This window comes from Manacus vitellinus, unplaced genomic scaffold (assembly GCF_001715985.3).
Source record: "Manacus vitellinus isolate BGI_N305 unplaced genomic scaffold, ASM171598v3 scaffold_14_pilon, whole genome shotgun sequence".
In the NCBI taxonomy this organism is placed as follows: Eukaryota; Metazoa; Chordata; class Aves; order Passeriformes; family Pipridae; genus Manacus; species Manacus vitellinus.
The window spans coordinates 12,540,630-12,568,433 of record NW_021939063.1 but is presented as its reverse complement, the minus strand read 5'-3'; the positions used below and the strand labels follow the sequence as shown (position 1 = coordinate 12,568,433).

The following is a 27,804-nucleotide window of genomic DNA, read 5'->3' as shown; positions in this document are numbered from 1 at the left end:
TGCTGTAACAAAAGTTAGAAAATAGAATTTGATAGTTATTTTGATGCAGAAAAAATAAATCTTTTTTTTCCTCTTAAAAAAGAGAATCAGAGATAGGACCTCGATAGAGCCAAACTTAACTGCAAGATACCTCTTGTTGGTTCAGTACTTTTTTGTTTTCTGATCCTTCTCAAGTGAGGTCTTGCTAATGTTTCCTCCTCTTCTCTCTCCGTTGTAGTTCAGGCTGTTCTGATGTTCATTGTGTCCTTGCTGCTTCCCAAACATTTAGGGTGTGACACATCTCGCAATTTCGAAAAAGTCGTCAGGATTCTTCCTTGGCAACTGCTGTGAACTGTAGGGAGGGGAAAAAAAAACCTGGCAGCTTCATGCAGTAACATTTCTTGAAGTATTTTCATGGAATCAGTGTTTTAGCCCAGCCAGTGCTGCATGGCTTTTTTATGTTTGTCGTGGAGAAGAGAAAGGGCCACAGAAACAACTGAGATTGTGTCTCTACATGTGAAGTTCGTTATATGAACAGATAGGTAGGGCAAGGAAATTCAAGTAACTTGTTATGCCTTATTTAAAAAAATAAAAGAAGTGAAACATTCAATTTAGATGAGGTAATGGCTTATATAAATGAGAGATGTAATGGAAGTTTTCCTTCTAATTGTCCTTTCAAATTATACCCAGTGCTTCAGAAACCATTCCAAGATTCTTAGTAGTAATTTTCATGTGTAAGTTATTTCTACAACTCCACCAAGCTTTAGAAATTCTTGTGCATCTTTGGATTTTCCATCATACTTTGCTTGTTTTCACGCCTGAACATTTAAAGGGACAGTTATTCATCAGCAACACAGACGGAAGAAAAGAACACATTTCTTTGAAATGCTGCCAATACCAAGAAGCAGTTTAGCTTGGCTTGATAAAGAAAATAGTATCAAGAAGATATAATTTGCATTCCTTTGCTCAGGAACCTGCTTTATTAGCAAGTCGTAGTTCTTTGTGTTTTAGAGGATATTACTTAGGTAGGCTCAGGGCTTCCAAGGCTACATGGAAAGGCAACTGTTGATACACCAGATGTTGTGTTACTGTCAGGTTGTTACCATCCACTACTTTGTTTGCTATTCTGTTACAGTACAAGCCTGTAGAAACTATTTTCAAACAGAGGAAGTGGTAGTAAGCCTCATGTTGCACATATATATTTAAAAATCCATCATGCTTCAAGTGTTATGGAAGAGGTGGACTGTTTCATCTCATACAGAATTGCTGTGGAATCTAACTTACTCTTGTCTATAGCAGCTCTTATGTATTGCAAAGTACAATAGCTATCATATTTTTCCCATGCTGTCTTTTTCTCCAAAGTGGGGAATTGGGTAATTCATGGGTGCTTTAGTTTCTCTAATGAGCTAAATGTCTTGCTTCAGTTTAGAGGAAAGCAAAAAAACCTGAGTTTTTCTTCTTTGCTGTACATCAACTAACAGCAAAGTTTCTAGATTGTACTGGTATATTACTATGTAGCTACTGAAAAATATCAAGTATAATTGTCATGAAGGTGCAGGTGTCTCTTGAGTAGCTTTGATGCTGTATCAGTTTACAGCTAGACTCACTCACATTCTCCCTGTCATCTTCTGTAATGGATTGAGAGGACAGAAATAAATACAAGTAATCTAGGAAGGTTACTCAGTCTTGTTATCCACCATATAGTGGATAACAGTTTCCACTGTCCTCATTTGGCCCTTTGCTTCTGAAACACGTAACTTTAAATGTGTGATTCTGACCCTCCACCGTATCTTATATTAGGTTTTCAGGTCCTGTGAAGAATTTTTCCTTTTCTTCTCAGAGTAATTCTTTATTAATTTAATAACTGCTTTTTTGCATGTTAAAATCAATGAAATACATGTGAACTCTGATACGTGTTCTTTAAAAAGTAAAACAAAACCACAGCAAATGAAACACTTTGCTCCCATCAGTCAGGGGTTTAACTGTAGTTTTTCCTCTGTACTGTACTTTTTTGTCTGACTGTTTGCACTGGATTCTGTTTGCATGTGTGCTTATGAAAAATTGTTGTGCTCAGAGATGTCTTTGGTAATGAAACAGTTTTGGGTGGGAATAACCTATAAGGTTTTCTTCATGCAGAAATGTCACATAGCCTACTGTGTACGTGCCTGCTGCACATTTACAGTAGCTGTAAATGCTAAAGGACCTTCTAGCTCAGTATATTTGGAGCAGCTGTCCCTTTCATTCAGAATTCATCTTGTGCTTTGAAAAAGGCTTTTTGCAAAGAAATAATGTTTACTTCCTCTGCTACATGTTAAGCATGGAGTCAAAATTTAGACCCTGTGCCTCAAATTTTTATAGACATCACAAGTTAACTGCTGAACAGGCGAACATTTCCAGTGTAGCTTTGCAACTGTTTGTCTTGTCAGAGAAGCCTTCTTCCTTTTCCTCTTGTTCCTGAAAGCCCCAATGTCCTTGTTCTATAATCCTTGTTTTGCTTACAATGAAGTTGGATCTAAATCTTGCTTCAGATTTCGGAGAGTTGCTTTAGTATCACACACACAACACAGCTTTGTCTAAGAAAGCTTTGTTCAGACATCATTTTTGTTTCTTTTGACTCTGTCCTACATGGCCCATGTACATATCTCTATCAGTACAGCATTTGACAAGATCAATATATTTTTTCAATTGCATTGGGCTTTAGTCCTGTTAAATATTGACAAGCTGAGAAAGGGAGTTATGTTTTTTAGGTTTTCTCTAAATGCAGTTTTTAAAAATGCAAATGTTAATGTCACTTTCCAGCCCAGCTGCGAAGGTTACAAGAAGAAATTGAGAATCTTCGTAAGGAAAAGGAGAACGAGATTTCAAGCACTCGAAACGAACTAGTCAGTGCTCAGAATGAGATTCTGTCACTTCAGCAAGTGGCAGAAAAGGCAGCATCAGAACGGGACACAGATATTTCCACTTTGCAAGCAGAGCTGCAGACGGTGCGAGCGGAGCTTGAGCGGTGGCGGAAAGATGCCTCGGATTATGAAAAAGAAATTGTTGACCTGCAAGCCAGTTTTCAGCTCAGGTGCCAGCAGTGTGAGGATCAGCAGAAGGAAGAGGCCACTCGCTTAAAAGGTACTCCTTTGAAGGGATGTCACAGAGCAGTGCTAACACAGCATCCTTCGCACTCTGGGGAAAGGCAGTTACTCAAATCACTGTTGCTCTGTCCCTTTGCAGTCATTTACTCTGTCTATATATATATATTTATACACAAATATGTATATTTATGTATGTGTGCCAAGGCTTGTAGTGTTACAAAAGCTGTTTTGCATGCTTCATTAAATAGTTATTGTCTAAATTAGCTCATGTACTTTGATATCAGGACCAACTATAATTCCACTTTGAAAAGATGGAAGACTTCTACAGTTGAGGGACTCATACTGCTGCAGATTTCCAAGAGGATTTGTGTAACTTCTGTAATTTAAGCCCATAAAGGGAGAGCTTCAGACTTTTTAATTCTGGCAAAGCTTTGCTCAAGACAATTAACTGTATTTTATGGCTTAATGAAACTGTTGATACCATCTCATTTTTAACATAAAAAATGTTAAATTTAAAATTTATTAGCTTGTGCTACTCAATGCAGTCAAGAAATAATTTTATTCAATTGAATTAAGTTTTATTTATTGCAGGTGAACTTGAAAAGCTGAAGGCAGAGTGGCTTGCTCTGGAAGCTGAATGTGTTAAGCTAAGGAAGGAAAATACTTTGCTTACATCTGAACTTCAGCGACAAGAGAAGGAGCTCTCTAGGTAAGGGCACCATGGGTTTGTCTAGGAGGTGCCATAGTAGCTGAAGAGTTTTGTTGGTGTTCTTTCCTCACAAGAGAGGCACTACATGTCTGAGGGTGTTTCAATAAATGCATTGAGATTTTATTTATATCAGAGTATTGGGCTGAACACTTTCATGTCAGTTGTTATCCCAAGTTATGTTTTTCTGTTTTACAAATGCTTTTGTCATCTTTTATCATCAGAAGGTAACCCAACTTTGCTGCTTTTAATAAGGGCTTGGAAGCATGCATTGTGGAAGAATTTAGACTTAACAGTTATCCTTCCACTTACAAGATAATAAACTACATGGATTTCCTAACCTCAAATTTTCTTAGTGTTCAGGGTGGAAAATGATTCTCAAACAGTTGGGTGTCTCGTGATAGCCTGTCACAGTATAAATAGTAATGGTGGGCAGAAACCATGTTCTAGATCACCTTTTCCTTAAGAGAAAAATATAAATCTTTTTTTATCACAGGTGGCATCATATCCTTTGGGAGGGGTTTTAGAGTGCAGGAGAATTTGTATTGTGCTGTATTTCTTTTGCTGTTTGAGAACATGACATTGCACAAGGCCATCTAAATCTTCTGCTTGGAAACAACTTCCCCTCTTATCCCTTCATCTGCCTTTTTTGGTTTTTTTTTTTCAGTTTTAGATACTGGAATATAATTCACAGACTAAATATGGGACAACAACTTTGTTTTATTGTGGATCTGAATTTTACCATCATGCTTAGATATATGTGTGGTCTCTTTTCCCTTGTGGCTTCCTCAGTGTTGTAAGATCTAATTGAAAATTGAAAATGTCTCACAGTAAACATTCAAGAAGTAATGTATTATTTTTCAGTACTCAAACCTTTCTTTTTTGGTTCATTATGCCCTCATTTCTGTTTTTTGCATACACAAGGGCAGATGAGAAATGACAGGATTTGCATAATGGAAATATGCAGGATCTCTTCCTTATTTTTTTTCTTGCACAGGCATGAATTAACACTACTTGGCTATTACACTGATGTTTAATGGCCTAATTTTGAGCTCTCTGATTATTACCCAATTGCACTAAACAGTTGAACATACTAGCTATTAGCTTATGCAAGGGGAGTAAGCAGAAGCACATGTGCAAACAAGTGAAATGCTTTGAACAACCTTGAACAGACTTATTACAAATTTGTCTCAAAATACTTTGGAGTATATAATAGCAAATACTTTGAGTAATGAAATGTAGAATAAGAAAATAAAAATTAGTTATAACTTATTTAAATTATAAATTATGGTTAGTTATACACACTAAACTGTGGACATATATTTTAAAGCAAGATCGTGGCCAGCCTTTTGTGTCAGTACTGTGTACAAAGAGACAAAGATCTGTACTTCTGTTACTGCTCTAAGCTGATATTTACACATCAAAAATAATGTGTGAAGCTTTTGAGGATGAAAAGTGCTTGTTTGAGATGCATAAGGAATCAATATGATTTTGTTTTGCAGCTCTCAGAAACAGAGTTTAGCACTGACCAGCGATATAAGTGTTCTTGAAATGTCTCGAAAGGAACTTGAAAATCAGATGGGATCTTTGAGAGAAAAGCATCAACGGGATGCAGCTAGTCTGAAAACTCAGCTCAGTGAAGCTGAGAGTCAAGCAAAAGACGTTCAGAAAGAGGTAACACAAAATACTGTTTCCATTTTGAGGGAATGTAATGCCCAATGACTGACTTTTCAGCTAAAAGAAAAGCAAAGGTTTTCTAGTACTGAAAAAGATTTCTAGTAATGAAATTTTTTCATAATTTTATTGCAAGCACTTAATGGTAGCTACGAAAATAGAAACTGGCAGTTAGATTTAAAAAGGAAGGTAAAATTACTTCTGTGTTCATTGGGACCTTCCTAAGCTTTACTTTGATGCATTACCCTAAGTGAATTCACTTTTAAGCTGTTCAGATGGGTAAATTCTTGTTCAGAGTCTTCTGAACATCATGGTCCAGAGTTATATTAGCTGTTATGAGTCAAAATTGATTCTTTTTGAGTCAGTCTGATCTTTCTAGTTATATAAGTGGAACTGTACATTCTTTACAAAGATCTCCTTTCATCTTCCTGGATCATTGTCCTGCTGAAGATGACTTGCAAGTGCATAAGGGTCAGCATTTTGAGCATGTATTTCATCTGCCTGGCATCTAAGGATTGTCTGGAAGAAGGACATATTTTCCAACACTTGCTTCCTCTTAGAAGCATTTTGAGTGTTTCTCCAATCACTGCTCTTAGTTTCTTTTACAGTACTTTTCTTTGATAATTCATCCGTGTCACATTCCTTACAATTTTCAGAATTTCAAAAACCCAATCCTGTTAGTGTGTGTTTTTGTAATCAGATGTATTTGTAAAGATACCTAATCTTCTAAATTTGTGGTAAATACCAGTACTGAAAGTCATTGATTCTGTCCCTGTCAGGAGGACTACTAGAAAGTTTGTGATCTCTAGAACAAATGGAACGTGGGTTTGAAAAAGGAAAGTCTGTCCATCCTGTAGGAACATGTGTCACATTCACCCAGTGCTGTTTGTAGTTGACCCACACTGAGGATTATGGCACGACAGTACAAGGCATAATAATTTTTAATGCCTGCCTTATGTTTGAGTTTGCATTGTGGGAAGAGGTTTTGATTTACTTCATACAGAATGCTGATTTTTGCACCTATTTACTGGGTGTAGGGATTTCAGCTGCAGCCTAGATGTAAGACAACTATTCAGACGTGAAGGACTCCTTGTTCCCCTGTTTTTTGTTTTATCTTCCTGGTTTTTACAGTCCTTTCTAGTATAATAATGAATAATTGGTATAAGACACGAATTAAGGCCTTGCATTTATTTTGTATTTCCTTGGTTTTAGTAATCCTAGCCCTTCAAGTCAGGCAAAAATCTTCATTTAGGGAAAAAAAGGAAATCTAAACTCTACACTGCTTCTGTGAAAAAAGAGTGTACTGATCCAAGGCAAGTTATTCCAGGCAGATGACAGAAAAGGAAGCTGTGCACTGAGCAAATGTCAGCATGTGTTGGGTGTCCAGGGGTCCACAGACTGTTCTCTCTTTGTCTTTAGTATGAAAGAACACAGACTGTGCTCTCAGAGCTGAAGGCAAAGTATGAGGTGGCTGAGCAGGAGAAGCAGTCACTCACAGAAGAGCTCAAACAGTGTAAAGAGAACCTGAAGCTGCTACAAGAAAAAGGAAACAACGTAAGTCTGTACAAAATGTGTGGGGAAGTCAGATCATGGCACTGACAATCCTGTTGGTTGAAGGAATATGGAAGAGTCAAATAGAAAAGGATGGACTTTAAAAAAAAAAGGCTGTGTACTCTATTTTATATATATATGCAAAATTCCATTCTGGTCCTAACTGTGCAAATTTGCAGGTCATTACACTGTTACAGTTACACATGAAAGTTCAATTTACAGTCGTGTGACAGGTTTAGGTATGTCCTTAGATAGCTGCTCTCTTGAAAACATATGACTTAAATGCTAGTGAACCAGAACTAAGGAAAACTCTTTGACTTCAAAAAATGATACAGGGGTAAAAGCTTAGAAACCTGTATCCAAATGAATTAAGCAACCTTTTTCAAGATGCTTTTTGTTTTCTTAGTGTTTATTACGATGGGTGTTCCCTCCTTACTCTTGCTCATTCTTCTTAATTGGTTATTCCTGATGGGCTCATGCTTTAAACAGTACAGTAGAACTGTCCTTTCTATTCACTAATGAAAATACTGTTTTCTATTGCAATTAATTTGAGAGGTTGTGTCATTAGAACTGAGTTTACAGCTAGAGACAACTTTTTTTTTATACTGAGATTCTGAAATCCTCCAAACATTAGGGGTGTGGCAGACACTTTATAAGGGGGGTCATGGCTTTATCTTTATACTACCCTGGGAGGGCTGGTTTCTTGTCTTCCTTTGCTGCCTCTGTGGTCACTGTGGGGTGAACAACTCCTATAGTGGACAGTACAAAACAGGAGAATAATGAATACTCTGTAATAGCCTTTTAGAAAACTGGTTTTCTCACTACAAAGAAATTTTACAGTACCCTATCTCTAAAATCAGCTGACTCCTAGATGCCCAAAAGTTTGTATGAATACCCTTGCCATAATCAATTCCTCAATATAAACCTCTAACATCACAGAGCTGTCAAAGATGTAAAGAATTCAAAGCCCTTCTTGCTTCTTTCAGCCATATTTTCAGAAATGTGATTTTATAATGTTATAATTCTCTTGGAACCTGATTCTTGCTCAGAACTCTTCTGCAGTGCTCGGATAATACTGAGTTACTTAAGTAGGCAGAAGTCAAAAACAGCCAGCAAAAAACCCCACCCCATACACACTGAATAAATAACAGTGAATGTGAGATTTTCTGCTCTGTTAAAAACATTAACCTCAGAATTAAAATGATCAGTGGAAAAGAGTGATAGTAGAGGGAAGACATACTGTGAAGGGAGTTGTTGCACCTGATGACAGTGGAAACGCTTGTAAAGTAAGGGAAATTTTAGGAAGAATTAGAGGTAAGTAAATGAAATCAGGAATCACAGCAGTTGCCAAAATCTGCTTCCAGAGGAGGAATTAGTTATGACAGTTGAAACCTGGAGGTCAGGGTATGATGAAGAGCATCCAGCCATATAAGGGCTTGCAGGACAAACTCACTGTTGAGCAAACATTGTTCCCCGTCAGTAATGTAAAACATGTCCATCTTGGGGATTATTTCAAACACTGTGGATACTGGGCTGAGTTCCAAGGTCAAATTTTTGAAGTACCATTGTCCCCTTTTGCTGGAATCATTATCTGCTACTTCATTTCCAAGGAACAGAAAGTGGATTCCCGCTGTGGGATTTGTTCCTTTTTGCAGCCCATCTGTGTCTGAGTTTGCATATCTTCATATTCTAATACAAGATGCACATTTTTGTTGAAGCACCTAGTGAAGTGCTCCTTGACAATAAGATTTGTTATATATTGATAAGTTTTTGAGGGGAAGAATTTAATCATTTGGAGACAATTCCATTGGATGCAGTGGATATCTATCACCGGTTTCATTTGCCAAGATGCCACAGCCACGAATGTGTGTAACTTACCAAAAAAATAAATCCATAGACTTGTTCAGTGAACTAACAAATGTTAGAAGAGACAAGGCTTCTGTACTCCATTTGGGATATCATTTAAATTTAAAGTTTTTATACTTCAGTTTTACTTTTAAAAAACTTGCAGTGTTGTGTTCTTGACACGCTTAGCAGTGTGGTGTACTACTCGTGCTTGCATGCTTCTGGTCACTGGTTATTTCCTGATGCGCTTCATACGACAGATTTAATGATGTTAATGGTTTGAGAACATCAGCTGCTCTGGTTGATTTAAACTTCTGGCACTTTTGTGAACACTGCTGTGATTATTTCTGCCAACATGCTTTCTGTGGGAAGGTGGCACTGTGATTTGTGGCACCAGTGACACAAAAATAATCCTGCATGAAAATTACTTCAATAGTTACACATAATTTTTCTGTTAAATATTTGCCTTGATTGAAAAAAAAAGTGATTGAATGGCAGAGACTAGAATGCCTTCTAATATTCCTGTATTTTGAACCATATTGGAGGTTCTATGATTAAGTGACTTCTGCAAATTCATAACAGGATGAGATTTGATTTATGAATCACAATGTTTTAGAAAATTCAATCATGAACTTATTATTTGTTTATTTATTTGACTGGACAAAAATCAAGGTAGCTTCAGCACAAAAAAAAAAGTTTTAAAAATATTTGGCATGGTTTGAACTTCCCCCTGTGTGTCTTTGTGCGTGCACAAATATGTAGGCTAGGATACAGAGAAAGCAGATGTCTTCCAAGGACAGGTTAAAAAAAGTTTAGGTCCATTTTTGCTTTCAATTTATTGTATCATGGATAGAGGCTGTCCATCCAGAACGTGCAGTAGTTTACAGCTAATTGAACATAGCTGAGAAAACGTGTGGCTGGTTCTAAGGAGGCCATAAGCTGAAGGAACCCTGCAGGCTGGTCAGCTGGAGTTTGGCCCAGCTGCAGCATTTGATCCATTTTCAGAAATTGCATTTGGTCACAAGGCTGCTGACCTGGCAGAGATGCTGAGCTTTGTGGTATCTCTGATGGAAATGTGCTTCTCTGCTTTATAGTAACTGAGTGCTGATTGTACAGTCATGTTACAATCTCACGGAAATGTCTGAACGACTGGGTTTGCCTGTGGACATAGTTAATTGACTCACTAATGGAGGAAAAAGATTGTTTTTCCTGGAGGCTGGTGATGGAAAATGGGAAAGGCTAACTAGCAAGGAATGAAGAAATACCTGAAAAATTCAAAATCTGGTGTGAGTCTATCTACCTCAAGAAATCCAGTTGGGATTTCCTCTCACTTAGAAAAACTAAAACCAACTATAAATAAGATACAGGCAAATCAGTTTAAGATTTGTATTGTTTTCAAGTGCTAAATTCCAAGTTGTGACAAGAGGTTTCTTGGAACATTTTCTGCTTACTTCCCTTTATTTTTAAACATCCCTGTTCATTTGAGTAGAATGGTGTACTAACTTTGTATACCAGATTAGATAATGCTGTAATGTGTTAGATGTCTTTAATACATTTCAATTAAAACAAAACTTACTGACTTATTTCCCCCCCCCTCTAAATCATCTTTACCTGATTGATTTTATAGCACAAAGTGATTTTTAATATCCCTTCCCTTCTTTAGCCTTCCATATTACAACCCGTCCCAGCCGTATTCATCGGCCTAATCCTGGCTTTCCTGTATTGGTGTTACGGCCCATTGTGGTAGCGAAAGGTACAAGCACTACTGTTCAGTCAATGTATGTTTGTCCCTCTCACCTGTTTGTGCCATTTCTGTATGAAATTCTGCATGGTTCAAATGCTCACAGGTATTTCTTTACCTGAAGCAAACCCTTCATTTAATATGCCATTCTGTTGATACCGATGAGCTGAGCGATCAACTAATCATTTAACATCTATGTGATTTCTTTAATTCTAACAATTAATTTCATCCTAACTGGTTCTGAATGTGCCTCTTCTAACTCGGTCTCAGTTTGTCTTTAGCAAATGGGCTGCCTTTTGCACAATGCTGTGATGCTAGGGCTTGTAAGAAAACTTAATTGCTTGATTAACTATGGAAAATGAAGAGTTTGCCTCTAATAATAAAAATCAACAAGCTTTGGTTCCTATCTACGGACTAAGAAATTCCACTCTGGCTCTAAACACTTTAATTTCTCTCACTATTGCTGATGGAAAGATGGAAAAAAAGATGAGAAATAGGTGGTTGGTTTGTATTCTGAACTCTCAGCTTGCATTTTCTCTAATGTCTCTCAGTGTGTCCTCCTCTTGAAATGCCATTGTTGTCATGCAATGTTGTGACAGTCCGTTTAAAAATGATGTTGTTAGGATCTGCTCCAAACTAACGTCACAGATCTGGATTTGAACATGCCAAAGTTAAAGATGCAGTACTGAATAAACCTGTGTCTAGTGATGACTTGGCACAAACCATGTTTCAAACACCTCAAGCCCTCGCATGTTTAAGAGCAGATTTCTGAGGTGCCTCCACTAACGAACCTGGGAATTCGGAGCTGCCAAACGTTCTCCTGCTGATCCTCAGTCCTGAAGAGCTGTGGAGTTCCCTGTGCTAGAGAACACGGTTTGCTGTGATGCTCCAAGTCAGGACTAGCCTGCAGCAGGGCTCGTGGGTAACATTGTAGTGATGCCTATCGACAGGTACTCAAGCCTTTCAGGAACCACGAGGTAAACTGATCAGTATGAACTAGAACAGATATGATATTGATTTCTTTTTTCTCTCCACACAGAGACAATGGCCTTGGATGCCTGTGATGGCAGCTTTGGTTGCTGTAACAGCCGTGGTGCTGTACCCAGGCCTAACCAGAGCTTCTCCATGAGAACTGTTGTTGAATCCATACACCGTCCTCCCTTTAGAAGCTGGCAACATTCATATACTGAGGGAAAACAGATTAATTCTCTTCCTTTTTACCTCTTAATACAGCACAGCTCTGCGTGAGAACAGCAGTAGGGTCATTTGCTTTAAACTGTATAAAATGTATCTGTCTATAAAGAGGGAATAAAATTGTGATTCATCATACTGTGAGCAATATTTTTGCTTACAACTTCATGCAAGTTTTAAATTAGTATGTTGGGGTTCTGAATACTATAATGGTGGCCTAAAGTAGGCTTCTTGGTACCAAATTATTTATAATGGCTAGGGTTGTGGACACTGACGTTAGAATCTGATTGCCTGAAATAAGAGGAAAATACATTTCTGATTTGGACATCCAAGCCAAGTAACTTTGCAGATACTTGGGAAACAGATGCAGTGTGCTCAGTGCCTTTCAGTATGATCTATTTTTTTTTTTGAGCTAGTATATCATTTACTTGCTGTTAGTCACTGAGCTGTTGGGAACAAGACTTTAAGAAAACTTCTCTTACCACGCCTTTCGAAGGAAGCCTATTTTTCTTTGATAAGGATTGCTTTATTAATGGGTTTGGGGAATAAACACAATTCATGTCCAGCCTTAAAGAGATAGAGATACTGATGGTGAAGACCAGCCTAAAGTATTTAGTGTGCGCGAGTGCGAGTGTAGCATGTGTGTGTTCTTGAGTGAACTGAGGTGTTTCTGGGAGCAAGTACTTGGTCATTTGATGGACATAGTGCAGTGATTCAACCTACGTTAACTTTAGTTTGAATGTAATTTATTAAATTTCATATATTTAAAGAGATACGTTCTTTAAAAGTATGAATACCTTCTCACATATCACATGTATCAGTTTATTTTTTCAGTCATTTGATACTCTCTGACTTGAGCTGGAGAAGCTCTTTAGATAAGCTTTTGTTGACGTAACTTTATTAAGAGAACTGCTACAGTATGTCTGTGATTAGCTGAAAACATCTAAGATACATAAAATACTACGAAATTGGAATCATATGCCTGCTGAAGTATTGTCAGGTGAAGATGATTTTAATTTGGTAGTAAAATTTTGTGCATCCTCATCACATGGCTGTAAGTATGATGCAGTGGTCCCCATTACAAAGTTGATTTTCCTTATCTAAGTACTATAACTATTGCTATTTGCTGACTTTTGGTGGGAATCACTGTAGTTAGTGCTGAATTAAATGTAGACTGTAGTTGTCTTGTTCAGCTCAACAGTTCTGTCAAAAAAGTTTATTAAAGACTTAAATAATATGCTAAAGAATGGTAAAGTAAAAGGAAACTTCAAAATAGGGAGGTAATCTCAGCAATTCAATTGGCTTTTAAGGATGTTATGGCAATCGACAGCTAGTTTAAATAATTAAATAGAAATTTAGCATATAATTTACTTTGTGAGGTTTTAAGGGTCATTGTCCTTTAATTAAAGGTTCTATCTTAAGTTACATGGGATTTGCTAATGGGAGGATTATTAGTTGGAAAAAATAGTCCACAAGTGACTTGTAGAAAATAAATATTGTCATTTAGTTCATTCATTTCATCCTTTTCAGTTGCAGGAAGCCACCCAACCACAGAACACTCGTATGCCAGTGGTACTTAGTACCTCTTGTATATAGGTTATTGCAAATATTGTTCTGAAATGCTTAACTTCAGAATTACATTTTTTAAAGTAAATAATTGTTTTAAATCTATTTTGTAAAGATATAAAAATACAATAGAATTTCTGGAGTACAGATTAAACTATTTGCACTAACACACGTGATGTGCATGATTTAATAAAATAACTTTACTCTCCCTATGCATGTTTGAGTTGAATGTCATTTGAAAACAAGAGATTCATGCTAAGTTTCTGTTGCACTAGATACTGCCACAGTTATAGGCACAATGTCTGCAGCATGTCCAGTAGAAGCAAAAGACTTTTTTTTTTTACTTTGTATTTCACATTTGCACTGGTTTTAAGTTTTTGTCTGGCTGATCCCTCTCCTGTTTGTGATTTTCAGAAAGAAATGGGGTAGGAGAGAGCCGTGGAAGGTTTAGGAGCATATTTCCATGGGGGAGGAAAAAGGTGGTCAGAGCTGAAGGGTGGCTGTGCCTGTGGCAGGGTGGTGAGATGGGAGGAGCAGTGGCTGCAGGTCCTGGGCAATAGAGGAAAAAAGCCCTGCTGGGGGAAGGGACCTGATGCTGCCTCCTCGCTTATTCACCATCTCAAACTCTCTGTTTGTCCCTCTTTCAGCTACTGTTTCTTTTTCAGTGGATTCTCTTCTCTGCTCCCTGCATGTAGACATGGTGTGAGGAGGTGGAGTGGAGCCTGGTGGAGCAGGGGTCCCTCCTGCCTGGCAGCAGGGAAGGTGCCAAGTTCCCTGGGAACAGCTGGGAGGGACCTGAACTGCAGCAATGCTGCCTGGGACACAAGTTTGTTCGTGTATTGAAGACTAATGTTGAGTTTTTCAGAAATCTTTAGAGCATCAGAGAGCTGCAGCTTGAGACCCAGCGTGGTTGTATTAAGGCAGAAATATTTCTAATCTCATTCTGTGCATGTGTGCATATTTATATACACATAGTACACATTGCATGGGGGTTTATGCTTACAAGTATACCTGTGGTTCCCTAATACAGTGCCTTTCCCAGGAGTTCTTGACAATTGCATGTTCAAAACGATGAGGAATGAGCTAAAATGCACAGTTCACTCTTATGTTGTGAAAATCCCTGGAGAAGGGTTGGGTAACTGGGAAGCTGCTCTTCTTCAGTGCTTTAATACTAAAACAGCAAGTGGAGTTATTTTGCAAGCACTCCTTGCACAATTCTTTCTGGTTTTTCGTTGCTTTTTTTAAATGGTCAATATGTGTGTTCTTTTACATTCAAATTTAGGTTCTTTCTTCTGTGAGGCTTGATTAGCTAAGCCCTGGAGTTACTGTAATGAGCAGCTTTTCACAGGTGTAAGATGCTCTACTTGTAAAACGAGTGCTCTGAGCTTGCACTGAAGTTTGAGGTTTTAAAAAGGCTCCTCATACTAGAAAAGTTAGAGAGTTGTTTTATCAGTTGCTAGTTCAATTTGGAAGATTTACTGTAATAGAATATCTGAACACTTCTTCAGGTTTGTCCTGGTGTCCTGACTGAGGCACCTTTTTTAAATTCTAAAAGAATTCTACCTACACAGGGACTACAATAGCAGGCCTTTTATTTAAAAATATATAGTATGTAAAAAAAATATAGTGTGGTTTTTCCTGTTCCTTGTAGCTGAATTAAACGCATTCTTCCAGAGTCTTAGCCTCATCCTTCTTGCAGAATCTCTGGATTTTTTGGTGCTAAATGGAGAATTGGGAGCCTGCACAGTATATTGCCAAGTGTTCTCATAAAACAGCGAGACTTAGTATCAAATGACTGATGGTTGAAGCAAAGGTAATCACCTGTGCATGTATTTTTGGAGTATATTCCTAAGTTATTTTTCTAAAGTATATTACCTGTTCCAGAATTTCAGTGTGCTTTACATAAGATTTTGAATGTCTCCTGCCTTAATCCATAGGGTTCTACCACTTGCAAGAATAATTTTTTCAGCTTGAATCTTCTCCATGACAAAACCACTGCCGAATTCATTCCACCAGCAGCATCTGAGTGCTTTAGCACACCAGGTCACCACAACGGCTTTTGGGAAGCCACTGTCTTTTGCACTGGCTCTGCAACTGGGGCTGGCTGGGTTTCACCTCCCCTCAGGCTGTTCATCCACCATTAGTGTTTCATTAGCAACTGTCTCAAGACTTTGAGTCTCCATTTTTAATAGCAGTGGATCATATAAAAGAATTACAAGCCATATTCTTTCCTTCTCTCTTGCGTATGCCTCTGTTTGAAGGGTGATTGCTTCCAGCAAACAGCTGCATCGAGTTCCCCAGATCCAGCTGATTTCCTTATCCCAGTCCCTCTTTGCACATGCTTATGGACACAGAATTCTTCTTTCTCCTCTGGTGGGGAATTGGGCTGCAGTATGGGGTTTTTTGGCCTTCCTGGGATTTTAGTTTGTATCCATTTACTGAAAGTGAGCAGAGGTTTGCCCACAGAGCCAAGTTCTTCTGCTTGGAAGAGAGGGTTGCACCCACTACTGTTTTAAAAACTGGTTGCTACCAGTGTCTGACTAAAGGCTCCCAGCAGGAGGAGGTGAATCAGCCATTGAAACCCAGGTGTTGGTGTTAAGGGCCATTAGAGGTTCAAGTTCCCATTTGGAAAGGTAAGGGAACCCATCACTTTTCTGGATGTTGCAATCATAAAACTTCACTGCTTTCAACATCAGCAACAGAGTGTCAAGAAGTTAAGCATATGTTAGAAAAAAAGAATTCTTGCTTTAAGGACTTAAGAAAAAGGATCACTCTCCTCTGTAGGTAAGTTATGTGAGCAACTACTGTCCCCTCAAAAAACCCCAAAACAAAACCCAACCTTGTGTTTGGGTTCATCTTGCTTTGTATCCCCAAAATTGGACTTCAGTATATCTCTGAGGATATTCTTTGGAGGATATTCTACTGCAAATGTCATCCTGATCTAAGGATTTGACATGCCATGATCATACCTTCCAATCTTACTTTATATGAATGGATTGCATTTCTTAATTTTTATTTCTTCATCCCTCTAGTTTTTGTTGTCAGCTTTTTAAACAATATGTAATTTTCTGAATGTTCTTTTTTTGAAGACTAGATACCAGAACAGAACTTGTCCTTACAGTAATTACCTTACTGACATCATATAAATAGACAATAAGCTTTATATCCTGTTCTGGTATTCCCTGTTGAGTGTATACCAGAGCTTATTTTGGGATTTACAGACTTCTAGCATCTGGATTTTCATCTTGTGAATCAAATCAGTGTATTTCTTGCAATATTGTTTGGTAAAAATCACTGTAGGCAGCATTCCAAGGCAGCAACGTGTTCCCATGATTGTTCAGCACTTGAGAGGGTTTTTTTTTTCCCCTTCAGGTTTTTACAGGGACGATTACTGAAGCTCTTCTAGACTATTGATCATACACTGTTGAACAGTAGTGAGCCAAAACCAGGTCCCTGAAGCACAGTAGGGAAAACTTTCATAGAATAATTCCTTCACTTAGTTTTTGCAATCTGTCAACTGTTCAGTAATCTGCATTATTAGTTACAGTGATAGTAGTGTAGTGATCACTTTTATTGGAATGTCATGATTTACAGAAGCCTTACTTTAACAACACCAATAAACTCATTTTTTTTAGTAAACTTAGAAAAGTGGAATTTTATTTTTAAAATGCTTCGACAGGCCCGAATTATTCTACATTCTTGAATTTTGTGCTGACTGCTTCCCATGGATTGCTCTGATTTGCTTAGATCTTAGGGTGGAGCAAAGCCAGCCCTTTTCCCAAGATCGGATATTTTACTCTCTCCCCTCAGCCCCGTTGTGTTGTTTGCCCATTGGTGCCCCTTCCCTCTGCAAGGCAGCACAAATCCGAAATCATTCCCTAATTTGTCGGTGTGCCCGGCCTGGCTCAGCACCATTCCCAGTGCTGGCTGTTGGCAGCTGTGACACTCAGGGATGTGCATGTGCGGACGTGGCTGTTCTGGGATTGCGCTTGCATGCGGCAGAACGGATCGTGAGCGCCGGCGTTTGGCAGCCGTGGGAGCGGGGATGGGACTGAGATTCTGGGTGAAATAATTCTCAGCTGTCAGAGGGAGGTGTTGGTAGGGAGGTGGAATTCTTGTGCTGTGTCAGGTGACACATTGAAAATGCAAATGTGCTTCCAAGCATGTCATCTCTTCATCGTGTCTGATGAACAAATCCAAAGCCTGGGTTAAACTAAAAGTAACTTTTCATTACCTGATCGTATTAGTTCAGTAACTTCAGACTAAAGGTTGAAGAGGTCAATTCATTCTGTTCTATTGGAATAAACTTAACCAAAACTTGCCCATATTTGTTTCAGTACCTTCTGTTGGGAAATGATGGTTTGGGTTTTTTTTGGAAACACCACACACACACTATGAGTGGTAAGGTACTGCCTTCAGTATGAAATGGATTTACTATTTTAATCTTTTCATGCTAGATCATTTATGAAGTTTATATTCTATTTATATTTCTTGTAAGGAGTTCTTGCTCTGGAAAATAATTTTATTGAGTATGTCATCAGTTTTGATGTGACAAAACTACTTCTTGTCTTGAATAATACAGTGGCTCTTACTTTAAAAATGTTCCAAATATGCAATATGTCTTTTTGGGATGAATAAATGGTAAAAAATATGAGAATAAATTTACAACACAACAGAAAGCTGATGTGTATTGTACATAGTCTTTCATTCAGCCTAACTCCAAATTTCAGCACTCCACAACTTCTGAACTCTGCTTTATTGCGGTAGAAGACAAGTTACTAATTAATGAACCAATTAAAACTTATTTTAAAATTGGAATCTATTTATCTGCTTTTTTTGTACAAATGGGATTTGCAGCCACATGACCTTCCCTGCTCTGTGGTAAAGCCGGGCTGCGACAGGTCTGGGTGTGAACCCAGGAAGAGGAGGGCTGGATCAGGGGGCAGGAGTTCAACCTTGGTTTGTGCAAGAGTTAAGTGGGGTTTAGTGACCAGACACCCTCAGGGTATCATTCACGGATCATCCTTTAAGAAAACCAACAATCCTATGGTCTTTTATCTGTACTGTAAACCAGATGGAATTCTGGGGCTCTGTGTCAGTGCTGACTCAGAAGGACATTTACTGAGTCACTTACATAGTTTTCAGCGAGTTTGAGGAAGGGAAGTCTCCTCCCTGTTTGCTCTGTGGTTTGGATCCACCTCAGGGTGCAGTTTAAGTGCACATGGTTGCACTCCAGACTGTGGTAAGTCCTGCTGTAAGACCCTACATAACTTGTCTCTGCTATTTCCCTGTTTAAAAGTTTAAGTCGGAGTTAACATGAAAACATTCTCCCAGATGCAGATGTTTGGGAGTTTTGAAGGGGGGGGAAAACAGCCTAAAAAATGTTAAATACGTGTGCTGCTCTTCACGGGGTGCTGTTGGTAACACCTTACATGTGTCAGTAACTTTGTCTTGACTTCTGGTCTTCCAAATAGCAGTGCAGAGCGCTCTTCCTTAGACACTGAGTGAGTTTATATCTGAGTAGCCTAAAGGTGAAAAAGGGTGGTAAGGTTTGTGCCTTTGTAAAGGTTCAGTATGAGGATTACAGGCTCATTAGGTGTGATACTCCTAATGAGTGGTGTTTTTGTTGTATGTGTAGCAGCCACAGCTGAGTGGCAGCTTTTCTGTTGCAGAACCTGGCTGTAATCCAGCTGTAGCTGGGCATTGTGAGACACATTTATTGCGCTTTTTTTCCACTTCGTAATTATTGCAATGGCACGTAACTGAAGATGTAGCCTGCAGCAACTTCAGTCATTTTTAATTGCACTTACACCCTCGGGCTAGCCAGGTGCTGGTGTGTCTGTGCTACATGTTGCAGCAATAGTATGCCCTTCCCCTGCAGACTTCTCTGAACTGTAATTCTTCCTTAGTTTTCAGTCCTTTGAGATTTAAAGGACTCTCGCCATTTTTTTAATCAGTAAATTTAAGGTTGCTGCCATGATGCACCTGCAGGGTAGTACCATGTTTATATATTCCCTAATTGTGTCCCAGCCAATAATAAATTATTAACAGTCTCCCTTATTATTACTTCACATGAAGACTGCTTTTGCAGCAAGTGAGGGTGTTCCTTAGCACATCCACACCCCTGTTCAGGAGGAGACTTAGTAGATAAACAGCAAAAAAATCTTTAATGTGTTACATGGTGTTTCTCATTTCAAATCTAGAGAGAGTGGTAAAAAATTATTTGCCCCAAGCTAATGTTTCTCCTGGTAATTAAAAAACAAATACTGGAATAATGCCATCAGAATGAGCACTTCTGGGATGTTTCTTTGGTGAGAACTGAATTGCTTTATCAGATGTGTAGGATGTTGCATCTGCTTGGAATGTGGGTCTGCAGGATGTCCCTGCTACTGAATGTCTGTCCTTAGATGGGCAGGGAAATGTATCAGGGAAGCCTTTGATGTAAAGTTTATCAAGATGGAAGATGAGACCTCTGCACTGTCAGAGATCATTCTCAGCTCAGGTACCTCAGTTCTGCTCCTGTGCACGTGGACTCATGTAACAGTGGTGTGTTCACTCGGTTCATTTAATGTGAATTGTTTCCAGTTCCCATAAAATACAGTTCACTGGAGATTATTAAAACATGGTAAGTTTTTTTTATTCTAAAATAAAGAGCAGTAATTGGGTATTCAGTAATATCCTGCAGCTGTGTGGGTTAACATTTTAATTTCTTGGACTGTAAGTAGGGCCTCGCTGAGATTCTGCTGGCTCAGATACTTCATCAGGAAACTGCTGTATTATTCTTTAGATTTTGAGCACATATTGGAGTCCTTTGGTCCTTCTGGTTGTGAAGATAGTCTGAAAATACAGAGTTGTAACTGTGTGATATGAAGATTGCTTCCTGCAGCCTCTGAAGAGCAAGCTGGGGAAGCAGTCTGTTAATAGGTGTCTGTGATCCAGGTGTGAGCAGACATCTCCAATTGAGGAGAAAGAGGATGATGACTCAGGGCAGAGTCACATCCTGTTAATGCTGGTTAGGGACACCACCACCTCACTCTTCCTGCTTCTGATGAATGGGAGCTGAAAAGCCATAAAAAAAAAAATCCTTGAAATGTGAGAAAGGGAAAGCCAGTCCTTCAGAAGTCTGTGGCTGTCCAAATGTAGGTGTAGCTTACCTGCTCAAAAGCAGCTCAAGCTCAGCACTGCAGGTGCTGGAGTCAAGTGGACCTCTTTCCTCTGCTGGTGGCTGTTGCTGCCCCGTTGTTGAGAGGCTGCTGTCTGCAGACCCAGGCACACTCATACAATGGCCTTGCTTCCCTCCAGCTGAGGCTCCTGTGGTTTTCTCTGCAGTCACAGGCTGAGATATTTGCTGTGATGCAGATTCTGGTGCGTTTGGAGAAGTGGGTTCTGGGGTTGATTTCATTAAATGTGGTTACACCTGCTCCAGTGTCTGCAGTGGGAGAGCTGAGCCCAGCAGTTGGCAGTACCCACGAGGGGAGGCTGTGAACACCTGTCAGGGAAAAGCAGCCTCTGGCTCCTGCAGCTCAGTGTACTGTGGCCTGCCTTCTTTGCTTTCAGCTGGAGTCCAGCATTTATGCTAATGGGTGGGGTTAGATTGGATATTGGGAAGAAATTCTTCACTGTGAAGGCACTGGCACAGTTTGCCCAGGGAAGCTGTGGCTGCCCCATCCCTGGAAGTGTTTGAGGCCAGCCTGGATGGGGGCTTTGAGCAACCTGGTCTAATGGAAGGTGTCCCTGCCCATGGCAGGAGGGTTGAAATGAGATGATCTTTAAGGTCCCATCCAACCCAAACTGTTCAATGATTCTGTGATCAAGTGTATTTATGCAACTTCTGTTTTACCAGCACACATTCAGTGAGTGAAGCTGTGTTCCTGTGGCTTCTGGAGTCAGGTGAACACTGTAGCAGAAACAAGCGAGTGCAGCAGAGCTTTGCATGAAACTCCACTTATCTCTACATTCTGTTATAGCAGGATGAAGCTCTGTGCTTCTGAATACAGTTTTAATGGCATAGAGGTTCAGATAAAGCCATTTCAAGCTTTTAAAGTCCAGTGTGTTAGAAGGATAAAGTTGGAGTTGAGATGTGGCATGTGCTGTGTGCACAGATCTCTGTTGAGGCATCTTAGTTTGCAAAAGAGTGTTCAAAAACCTTCCCCAAATATACTAGCTGCCTCCCAATAACTTTTAAATTGGCATTTAAGCCAGAAAGGGTTTTTTCTTTTGTTTCTGTGCTGCATTGCTTAATGCATGCAAAAGTTACTCTTTTAAGCAAGGAGCTTTTACTAACAGCTTGAGATGTCAAATCACAAATTTCAAATAACATTTCAAAACATATTTTGTGATGCAAAATACTTCTCCTGCAGCCTTCAGGAGGAAGTCCTTGCTGGTAGTTGCTGCTTCTGTTTTTCCTCAAATATGTTTTTGCTGAAGTAAATTACTTGTCATCTTCAGTACATAAAAGCCCTTGTAGCTGCACTGGCTCTGAGTGTGTTGCTCCAGCAGCCCCGTGCTGCATGTTTGTTTGGTTTGGTTTCATGGACAATAAGCTGGTGGCCTGGGAAGCATGACCTGGCCTGTGTCACTGCGAGGGGTGGCAAGAGCCTGCAGGAGGAAGTTCCAGGTGTCTTGAGAGGAAGGAAATGAGGGGAAAACAGCATGTTTTGGGGAAAGTTCCCACACAATGCAAAGGAGAAGAACGGGGGGGGGGCATCAGAAAGGGAAGGGCAAAGTAGGTTTGGGAAGGATGGGGGCGTTCCTGGGTTTTACCTCAGAGGAGAAAAGTACTTTTCCTGCCTTGAGGGATCATCCCCATCCTCTGTTCCTGTCTGCTGCCTGCCTCCCTGAGCCAGCGTGGTGGTGGAGAGTCCCCAGCTCCTGAGCTGCCCTGCCTGACCTGGAGTGCAGCGAGATGGAAGGTGCTGTTTAATGTTTAACACATTGTGCAAGGGAAGGGCCTCAGAGACAGTATCTGCCTTCCTTCCCTATGCCTGAACCTCATGGGAAGCCTGCTCCATTCTTATCCCCTTCCTGGCATTGACCTGTGGGTCTGCTGTGACCAGAGGCTTCCTCTCACCTTTGTGGGGCCAGCATTTTCCACTGCCACATGAGAGCCAGGTCCATGGACTTCCCTATCCCTGAGTGCAGAAGATTTCTCCTGCTTTTCACAAAGGGGAGGTGACTTGGAGCTGTGCTTGCAGCCTTGGGCAGGTGAACAGTAAAGTAGCTGCCAGTCACGTCCAGAGGGTTTTAACTGGAGACACCCTTCTAGTCACTGAGGTCTCCAGGAAGCAAAGTCTTTGGTCTTGGCAGTCATGGCTGCAGGAAACGTTGTGGGATGAGGTTTGGTGGAGATCACCTTGCTGCAGAATGCAGCTGCTGTGAAGGCACAGTGCCCCTGCAGGGTGGGCACAGCCCGTGCTGAGAGCAGCCCTGCTGGTCCCGGGGCCAGGACTTGTTGTAGGGCACAGTGGAGGGTGGAGCTGTCCCTGACTGCACCAGAAGGTAAGATCTGGGGACCTTTTCTGCTGTAGCAGGAATGACGTTGGTGCCAGCACGTCCTCCGTGGTCTGAGTATTGCCTTGGCTAAACTGTGTCTTACGAGTGAGATGCCTTTGGTGCATCTGTCGCCTCATTCATTGCCTCATCCGTGGAGCTTGGCTTAGGCCATCCCTGTGGCTACGAGAGACAAAGATCCTTTTAAAACTTAAAAGAATCTTTGTTCTAGTTTTGTTTTGTCTAATTCTCACTTGTATATAATAATGTACATAATATATATGGAAAAAATTATCTTCACTTAAATGTTTTGTTCTCTAAACACATGCCAGTGGAAAATGCTTCATCAATACTTCCTACAGTCCCGCAGATCCAGACAATGCAGTTCACAGTACTGTTTTAATCTACATTTACTGTTAAATAAATCGTTAATTTTACCAGAAGCAGATGTCAACTTTCTAGACTCAAAGCAAAAAAACCCACAAACCAACAAAGCCCCCCCAAAACAAAAGGGAAAAAACCTTTGGACTCAGTGTGTGGCCTAAAAGCAGCCATCCCTACTCCTGTGCTGCTAATTGGGCCCTGCCTGTCAGCCTTGGGGTTTCAGACACTGCTGAGAAGGAACCCTGCCCGTTACAGAGCATTGCAGTACTTGTTACACGATGTCTCTCTGTGGGAAGAAACATTCAGTTCACACCCTTTAAGTCCAAACTACAAGGTAAAAATAATCCCTTTCTATTCTCTCCTAAACAGAACTGCTCCTGGAAAGCAGAAACAAACCCTAGTAATTGCTCTCTGTCCCTGGAGTCCTTAACAGAGCATCTGCAGACATGACAGGAACAAGACCTGCTCCGGGATCCCTGCAGTTTTCCGCCATGGCAGAGCTCAGTTCATGCGTTACTGTTTCGGTGCTGTGTGTGTGCTCAGTGCTGTGGCTTTACAAAGAAGATGACTTTATTTTCCTGCTGCAAGGAGGTTGAAATCTTAACATCCTGAACATGTGGAAGGAGAGTTTTCTCTGACTGTCCAAAATCTCATAAAATGTAAGCTGGGGGGAGAGGGGAGGCCACATGCATGCTCGGTGTTCAAGAAAAAGCTATTTGTGCTCAGTGTAATGGCAGTATTTTTCAGTTGCAGCTCTCCTGTGCAGGAGTTTAATCTCCCTAATATGGACAGAGTGAGAGCAATGAGAGCTGTATCACTTTTAATTTAGCAAGTCTTCCGAGAACAAAAGAAATCTGTGTCAAGTATGTGTTTGGGGTCAGTTTTGCACCTTTTTTTTGTCTATGTTTCTATTTATACCCTGGCCAGTTCTTACACTCCCCAGCCTAGTAAGAAAGTTAATGTGGTTACTAAACTTTTAGAGGAAGGGGACTGGTTTCCCAGATTTGAGCTGAGCACCATTGCCTTTATTTATATAAACAGTGACATCATCTTTTATGGCAGAACGGGAACCTTAAACAGTTATGGGAGAGCAAATTTTAGGAAGTGTCCCTATGAGACATTTGTGTTTCATCTTCAAGTGTGTATTTAAGAAAGACGCTATATCCTGAGTCACGTCAGCTCTGTGATCTTTGCTCCATTTCAAACCGTAATTTATTAGCAAAAATTATTCACTTTTTTTTTTTTCTTTTTCTTTTGAACTGTGTGAAAATTGGTGCTTGCAGCCTGCTGGGGAGTGCGAGGAGCAGCACAGGCAGCTCTTTTGTCCTCTTGCAGCTTCCTCCAGAAATCTGCTTTTGCACTCCTCCAAAAGCCTTTTGTAAATGATGCCTGACCCGTGTGGTGACGGTAAAGGTTTCTGGGATTCAGTGTTAGTCACCCAGAGTGGGGATGTTCAGGGCACTGATGAACTGCCAGTAAACCGCCTTGGTTTCCTACCAGAGGAGTTTGCTGATGTCTGTTAGAAAGTATCCCCCCAGTCAGGTTCAGTCTCTTCTCCATCACACAGCACGGAGGGATTGTGCAGCCTTTCTGGCCAGAGCTGAGAAAGCAAAATGCTACACTTGCAGTATGGCTGAGTTGCTGCCAAGGGTGAACATCTGCTCCACAGCTTGTCATTCAGCCTTAAAGACATCCTGTGAGCAGCCAAGAGCACTGGCCTGGCTGGGTTCTTGCATCTCTTTGGTACCCGAATGGGAAATCACTCACTCCAAAGGGGAAAGCCACAAACTGGCAGGCCCCACCTCTGTGCCAGCTGCACCTTGGCAGCAACACACCAACCTGCCTGCTGGAGAGAGAAAACCCTGTTTTCTCCTCACCTGGATTCTGTGTACCATATTTACTGAAAAAAGTTGCTCCTGCTGTGAATTGCCATGAGGAAAGTAGATGTACACTTCCCATTTCATAGCACCTGCCTTGGTGCAGGGACGTCTCTGTGCCTCTCCTCGCTGTCAGGAAGCAACTTCGTCTGTGCTGTCAGGCAGGAACAGAGACTGAAAGTTGTTTGGGTTGGTTTGTTTGTTTAAAAAAAAGGGACAAGTGTTTAGCAAACATTAGTGGTTGTTTTCAGTGAGTTTGTTTCAAACCTGACCTTGTGCCATGGGAAAGGCTGGTGTTACAGCACTGCTGGACAACGGGGGGTGCCATGTCCCAGTGTCCTCCAGCCTGTCTACCTTCTGTCCTCTCTGAATTGCTTCCTCTGTAAATGAAGACAAATGTTGCATTATTCCAGGGGCAGAACAACATTTCCCAAACCTTCCTTGTGAAGTGGCTGTTGCCACTTCTCCTTGGCTTTAAGCCAGGGCTGGCTCAGCAAACTTTTGGGTCAGATTCCTGATTTCTCTCATCTAGTTGTTGCTTTTTCCCATTGCTGTTCACAGCCCTGCCAGGCTATCAGCCAGAGTGGGGGAGCACTCCTGGACCAGCCCATCAGCCCAGGGTCTGGCCCTGTGAAGGGCTCCAGGGCTGCCAAGGTGGTTTGGAGGAGGTCACCAGCTTGCTTTTTATAGCTCCTGCCAGGTTTCACTTGTTCTAATGCCTGAGTTTCGCACTAAAACCTGAGAAGGACCCCATCTGAAGGTGTTCTGTCTTTGCAGCTCCCTGATGGCACTTCATGCTTTGTTTGGAGCTTATCGAGTGTCTTCACCCTCATCTCAAAACAGCAGCTTTATAAAAGCAGATGAGCCCAGCTGATGTGAGAGTGGAAGTGAGATGGTTTAGGGCATCTCACAAACATACACCAGCTCCTCACTGGGTCCAGGGTTACAGCTGTGCCCCAAACAGATCCTCAGTGTGCCCCTCCATTGGTCTGGGTCTGCCCAGGGCTAGGGGCTGCTGTCCTGGCTGACAAAGAAGCATTTTTTACTACTCCCGCTTCCAGGAAGGTGAGGAGATTTAGAGAGGCTGGTCCTTTTTTGAGAAGATTTGGGTGCCACCTTCATGTGATGATTCTCAGGAGTACCCTTGAGATACCATTTATCTAGAGGATTTGCTGTGCCTGGTAACTTCAGGGATGTGTGTTTCCTCCTGGTCTTACTAAGATCCTGGTGAACCATCTGGAAATTTCATCCTGTGATTACTCCAGAATCTGGAAGACCTTTTGTAGCTACTAATCCCAGAAACAGATTTTTCCTTCATCCTGTCTGTCAACACAGCCTTTAACTTATTTTTATGGGCTTCAGCACATGTTTGAAGCATCACTGCCTTAGGATACAGTCTGGTTTTTTCCAGACTATTTCAGTGCTTCTTATATCTATGTATAGCACTTTCTGAAGAAGGGCTGTTTAGTAGGATCTTCAGTGTCCTTTAAAGCTTGACACATCTCCAATTGCACACCTAGAACAGGAATCAGCGTGACTTCAGCGTGCCACGAGCGTGAGATCCTAGGAAATTAAGCTTTGCCATGCAATCTATTTTGCTGCAGTAGAATTAAATAATGTTTTCATTAGTAAGATGTGCTCAAGATTGCTTTAAAAAGTACTGATCCAGTTAAAGCGAGGGGGGTAAAGCAAAAAGAATAATCTAAGCTAACTGGCGCCATGCTAGACTCTTGATTTTTTTCCCTTTTTTTGGTGTCTTGCCCACTAGCACTTGTTTACCCACCAAAATAACTTGTCTATGAAGTTTGTTTTATGCATCTTAACTGCTTTATGGAGGCAGCAGCATCTGGCAGGTAGGAATGGATCCTGTGTGCAGGGAAAGCTGGTTGATAGAGTGCCCTCAACATCAGGGGAGTTTAGGAGGGTCTGTGTTGTGATCTTGCCTTTTACCATGGCCCTGTGTTCCTGCAAGAACATAAAGCCCCAGGCAGAGGTTCAGAGAAACTCTCTGGAGGAGGTGTGCAGGACATCTCCCCAAGGCAGGAGCGTGCCAGTGTGATGGAGAAGGCAGGGAGATGTCTTTTTGTGTGCAGCCCACAGCAGTGGGCTCACTGCAAGTCCACAGTGCTTCCAGGTTTGTTGGCATCTGTGTCTTTGTGGGAGTGGGCCCTGGGCCACATGTACTCCTTGTGCACTTGCAGAGCATCCTTCTACAAGTCAGGAGCAAAATAGGGAGAGCTGACTCCTTTTTCTCTCTTGTTAAGGAAGGATTCTCAAGAAATGCTTTTCTTGGGAACAACAGGAAAGCTTGACTTAATTGCTGCTCTAAATATATGCCTATGGCCCCTGAAAGGCCCAGCAGGATATAAAGCCACCAGTTACCAGTTCTCATTTTTGCCAGAACTTCAAAGTGTTTCCTTTTATGCAGTAATCTTAAAACTAGTCCAAGAAAACACTCACGCGATTACTTAGATATTCCAGTTATGCCACCAATATGGAAACTTAAATTAGGATATTTTCCACAGGCAAAGCTTCCATTGTTAGTTAAACATGATGGTCTCCTGCTTGCTTGTGGGGAAGATACAACCTCCTTTCCATGGCATGAGAAATGGTTGCAGCTCAAAGCTGAGCCAAGTGTGATGACTGAGGACTAAGAAAATGGTACCTAAACCTGGTCACCTAAGTCCTATTCAGACTTGAAAAGCTTTTTAATCATAG

At 40.8% G+C, this 27,804-nt stretch overlaps 1 protein-coding gene across 26 annotated transcripts in view; it reads left to right on the top strand.

The window, feature by feature from the left end:
* SLMAP (sarcolemma associated protein) overlaps positions 1-13,548 on the top strand; it is an 82,155-nt gene extending 68,607 nt beyond the window's left edge. For 24 of the 26 annotated variants that reach the window (XM_018068503.2, XM_018068493.2, XM_018068496.2 and 21 more), the window contains 5 exons: positions 2,779-3,099; positions 3,654-3,771; positions 5,271-5,442; positions 6,862-6,996; positions 11,619-13,548. In XM_018068503.2, the coding sequence (XP_017923992.1) occupies positions 2,779-3,099; positions 3,654-3,771; positions 5,271-5,442; positions 6,862-6,996; positions 11,619-11,708 (836 nt within the window). In that variant the 3' untranslated portion in view covers positions 11,709-13,548. Of the gene's footprint in view, positions 1-2,778; positions 3,100-3,653; positions 3,772-5,270; positions 5,443-6,861; positions 6,997-10,501; positions 10,592-11,618 lie in introns of all 26 variants that reach the window. The other 2 variants (XM_018068488.2, XM_018068497.2) reach the window with 1 other exon arrangement.
* Positions 13,549-27,804: the final 14,256 nt, after the last annotated feature.